At 37.2% G+C, this 5,037-nt stretch overlaps 1 protein-coding gene across 1 annotated transcript; it reads right to left on the minus strand.

Moving 5' to 3' along the window:
* Window positions 1-806: 806 nt before the first annotated feature.
* Window positions 807-3,530, minus strand: LOC149018721 (pollen receptor-like kinase 4). The gene is made up of 3 exons (XM_089153952.1): window positions 2,820-3,530; window positions 1,595-2,230; window positions 807-1,384 (listed from the first exon to the last, which is right to left on the minus strand). The coding sequence occupies exons 1-3, from the start codon at window positions 3,475-3,477 to the stop codon at window positions 807-809; spliced, it is 1,872 nt and encodes a 623-aa protein (XP_089010078.1). The 5' UTR covers window positions 3,478-3,530.
* Between the last annotated feature and the right edge of the window lie 1,507 nt (window positions 3,531-5,037).

Here is a 5,037-nt window from a genome sequence, read left to right on the forward strand (position 1 = left end):
AAATAGTTCAATTTTTCAATTCATCAAAGGTAGGTGAAGCTTTTTAAGAGGAAAATAAGAGTATATAAAGAGTAAACAATATTTTAACTCTCTTATGTATGCACACAGGTTTAAATCTTGATGTTCTAGTGAATTTTTTTTTTTTTTTGGATAAACAATATTTTAACTCTCTTATGTGTGCACGTAGGTTTAAATCTTGAGGCTCCAGTAAGTTTGAGTGCATTGGAAACAACAACTATTGTAGGTAGGATTGAGTGATTCTTTTGGATCCTCTTAACCTTTGTATTAATATGAGTTTGTAAATATTTTTTATTTTAATACAAATGACTTTAACAAAAAAAAGAAAAAAAAAAAGCACTAGGAATGAGAAAGAAATTTTCCCAAAATAGCTAGGATATTTTGAAGTTGGATATTCTACGGCCACCTTGCATCTAATCTAACTTTTAGGTTCAAAGAGAAACAAGTACAAGAGAAGTAATCAGAAAAGTGTTCATTCCTGCAACCAACCCCACAGCTGTAGGATAATCAAACCCATCACCATATATACCAGCAATAAAACATGACCCATCTCCTGAATTCCTACCTTTCTTATACTTGATCAACTTTTAAAACCGATGGAGGTAATCACTCCAGTTTCCACCTATAAGCCCCTCTAAGTTTCAGTTCAAATTAAGTCCAGCCAAGCTTCATTCCTCAGCTATTCCCACTGTGTCTGTCCGTGGCAGATGGGGAGAGGGAGAGAGAGCTTCAATGGATTATATATCTTTACATGGATATATATATATGAAGAAAAGAAATAATCATCCTTAACTGTCCCACTCTCTCACCTTCTCAATCTCCTCAACTGCATCAGCTACGTCCAATCTCTTCTCCAAATCTGTTTCACAACATCTCAATGCAATATTCAGAATCTTCATCATTTCTCCCTCACCATCATTTCCTCTAATATCTGGGTCGAAGATCTCTGTCGTCCACTCTTCTTTGGGAACAGATATTACCCAACTTGCCAAATCTGGATCAGTCCCCCTGCCTTGTCTTAGATAGTTCATGGGGAGCTTACCAGTTAAGAGTTCCAACATAAGTATCCCAAGACACCATACATCGCTCTTCTTTGTCACTCTTCCTTGTTCTGCAAACTCTGGTGATTTGTACGTCACCATGATTTCTGAGGATTTATCGTTGTTGATCACAGGCACTAGACCGTAGTCTGTAAGAAGAGGCTCATAAGATTCATTTAGAACTACATTGGAGGACTTCAGGTGACCATGAGGAACACTCATGGTAGGCAGCTCTTTATGAAGATACGCCATGGCACTACTCACTCCTTTGATAATTTTGAGTCTTGTTGCCCAGTCAAGCACATGCTGGTCTTTCGTCCTGTTACCTGAATAACACATCAGATAAATTATATCATTATATCTATGATTAGGTCAGGTCAGGTCAGGTCAGGTGAGGGCAGGCCTAGTCAAGGTTGAGTATTTGGCCTAGCCCAATAGATGGAGTGAAGGTCAGAGTTAAAGTTAGCCAAGGTATTCTTAAAGCCAAACCACTTCTCTAATCTATTGAATCAGATACGGGATAAGAATTTACTTACTGTGAAGCAGAGAAGCTAAGCTGCCATTTTCAATAAAGTCAGATATCAGGAGCTTTTCTTCTTTCCTGTAGTAGTAAGCAACAAGAGGAAGCAAGTTAGGGTGTCTTAATCTACCAAGCCTTCTCATGTTCTCTTGAAAGTCTTCTCTTCCAACGTTGTTCATGTGCCTGAACCTCTTTACAACCATAGCTTTACCAGAAGCCAAAACAGCCTTGTAAGAAGATCCAAAAGAACCACTACCCAATACTTCAGCTGAGGCTCTGAGCAAATCCTGCAACTCAAACTTGTCGACATCATCTCTTACGAAGGACAGTTTCATATTTTCTGACTTCTTGCCAGAGGTGCTAGAGTGACTAGAGTGACTAGAGTTTTCTTGTGCTTCTTTATCATGAGATCCAGCAGTCTTCCCTCGGCCAGCAATCGATGAGGGTCGACCCAGTTGCTCAGTTTGATTCCCCCGGCGGGTAACAGTGACAAGTATAGCAAGAAGCACCAGTACAAATCCCAACACTGCTATCACAATGATGATGATTGTCATGAAAGAAGCTTTCTTCGTTGGGGTGGAACTGGAAGTAGAACTGGAACTGGAATTGGAACAGGCCTTCTTCAATGGTGCCCCACAAAGACCCTTGTTGCCTGCACAAGAACATGCATAGGGTGTCATGGCCAAAATTTGATGACTAAGAAGAATAAAAGTTTTTATAAATATTATTTTGTACAAAAAAAAAATAATAATAATAATAATTATTAAGATTAAAGCAAAAGCAATTAAATAATACATACAGGTGTTAATAAGACACCCATTAAATAAATAGAAGATCATTTCTATATCTACGTGTCTTTTCAACTTCTTTATGTATGGAGAAGTGAATCCAATATCTACGTGCTCATCACATTCTAATCCTTTTAAGATTTGAAATGAAAGACAGTTGGGCAGATTGTGATACATCTTGAACAAGATCAATATCAAATAGAATAATTATTAGGAACCCTTTTGCCAGTTGTCATGGCCTGAACCGAATTGATTTAGAGCACTAGTCAATACGTATTTGTATTGAATATAATGGTATATTTATATATTTTTCTTTTTTTCTCTGAAGAGCACATATCGGATTGCACTAGACAATAGATCTCTTAAAATCACTTGGGATTGCTAACCCAGCCAATCATGCATGAAAATGAATCAAACTTCTGAGCAAGAGTGTTAAGAAGGTGAATTACTCACCGGAAAATGAAGCTGAACCCATCTTGCTCAGACGTGTTGGAATCCGACCTTTCAAATTATTATTTGACATATTCACCGTCCTCAAACTCTTTTGCAGCAAATCTGGAATACTTCCTTCAAACTTATTTCCATCAAGCTTCAAATCCATTAGCCGAGGTAACTGAGCAAGCGATGAAGGAATTGTACCATTAAATTCATTATGGGACAATTCCAGAAACTTGAGAGATTTCATCTTTGCAAATGCATCATCTGGAATCTCACCAAAGAAACGATTATTCGATAGAAAAACCGATTTCAATGCACCCACTTTCCATAAATTAGGAATCTGAGAATGGAAGTGATTGTTCATGAAGCTAATCGATCTCAAGAACCGCAAACCCTTAAGGGTATCAACATCAATATTGGTTCCTGCCAAGCCCATGTTCTCGAGTTGCAACCCACGAACAGAACCGTCCTGGCATTTAACGCCAACCCAACTGCTGCAAGGCTTTGTGGAAGCATTCCAACTAGAGAGCGCGGTGGTGTTGGTCAGAGAAGACTTAAATTTCAGAAGTAAATCAGATTCTGAAGCTAGAGAAGAGGGAATTGATATTACAGCAAAGATGGAAATGAAGACAACTAGGGTTGAGAAACCCAAATGGGAGCTCTTAGAGACCATGAAGGCAAGAGTTGAAGCTTGCACAAGCTAAGCTTGTGCTCGCAGAAATGGAGATTTTGGAAGGTTTGGGGTTGTGATCAGGGGGAGGAGAGAAATGGGTTTTGATGGCGTTGGGTTTCGGCAGTTGAGAAGAAAAGAAGGCATATGAAGTTGTAAGTGCTAAGGATAGAAACAAGTCTGGTTGTGTTTGTGTGAGTTGGGATTACGTGTTAAATGAGAGAGAATAAAGGCCGGCCATTGAATTTTGTTTATAGAGAAGGGTTATTATTGTATTGGGTTATCAACTTATCATTTTACCTCTTGTTCTTTATTTTTAATTATTATGAGTTGGGTTGTCATTTAGGAAGGTTTAGCAGTTAATTTTAGGGTTACATGACAGGTAGAACAGCCTGCTGCTCTAATCATCAGATCACCTGTTTCAAATAAATAAATAAATAAAAAGATCTTCTTGATTTGGGTCAGCTCTTAAAGTTAAACTTTTTGCTTATACAAAATAATCTATATAAATACATGCATAAAATAGGCAAATAGGGTTACAAAACCATTAACAAGGAATCAAGGATATAAATTTACATATATACATCCTTTGGTTTTGCAAACTATTACGATTACACCCTTAAAATTTATTATATTACAAATTTCTCGCTGTTTTGATACCATAGGTTTTAAATATAAAACAACATATTTACCCTTTCTTTCTTCCTATTTCTTTCCTTGAAAGTTTAAATAGGTATAAGAGTAAATCAAGATAATTTGTGAATTTAAAAATTACATGCAGTAGATGAATATTGATATATATATTTTGAAACATAGATGATCTTAACATTATAGAATAAAATCATGGGAGTGTAAGTGCAGTAGTTTTCAAACCCAAGGAACGTATATAACTTAACTAATGCTTAACTAATGGAGCTTAATAGTAACAAGTATCATTGCAGGCTAAAGGTTCTCCTCGTCTGGAAACCTGGTTGTCCGAAGAAGAAGGCTCACGCAATGAAGAAAGTAGAAACAAGTAAAAAGGTTTCTATAGCAGAGGAATTCAAGAAGGTAGATGCAACTTTAGAGAAAGTATCCACAGTTGCATCGAGCCTCCCATTGGGAGAGGATAGTGCTGCTATGTAACTATTGTTATGAAGTTTTTCTTAAAGATCTTGATTTGGATGCATCTAGACGTCCTACATTTCGTTTCTGATGACTTAGTTGTTATCAATTATGAGTAGGAACCAGTGAGGAAGGGTGTATTGGGAGCAACTGTTGTTGCGGGTGAGCAAGATAGGTACTAATTGCTGTTTGTGATTAAGTTCATCAACTTTGGAGGTGGGCTCCGCCCCGTCTCCTTTTTGTTTTGGGACCTCCGTGGAGATTTTCGAGCGATTTTGGACGATTAGTTATAAAATGACTCTTTTAGCGAAAAAAAATAATCTGGGGCACACCAATAATTATCCCTTGTAAGATTGGGAGAGAATTGAATCATGTGCAAATAAATTTTTATTTAAGCGGAATCATTTCTCGTTTTGTGATGGAAGTTGCATTTTAATATTGAGAACGATAAAACATGTC

Source organism: Hakea prostrata, chromosome 4 (genome assembly GCF_041222555.1).
Source record: "Hakea prostrata isolate BN-2017 chromosome 4, UWA_Hpros_2, whole genome shotgun sequence".
Taxonomy (NCBI): Eukaryota; Viridiplantae; Streptophyta; class Magnoliopsida; order Proteales; family Proteaceae; genus Hakea; species Hakea prostrata.

What these genes read in the sequence shown, in the direction of transcription:
- LOC149018721 (XM_089153952.1), bottom strand. Translation starts at nt 3,477, where the DNA reads ATGGTCTCTAAGAGCTCCCATTTGGGTTTCTCAACCCTAGTTGTCTTC. An exon ending in GGGTTCAGCTTCATTTTCCG is followed by an intron (nt 2,231 to 2,819) that starts GTGAGTAATTCA and finishes GTTCTTGTGCAG; the next exon opens with GCAACAAGGGTCTTTGTGGG. An exon ending in CTTAGCTTCTCTGCTTCACA is followed by an intron (nt 1,385 to 1,594) that starts GTAAGTAAATTC and finishes TGTGTTATTCAG; the next exon opens with GTAACAGGACGAAAGACCAG.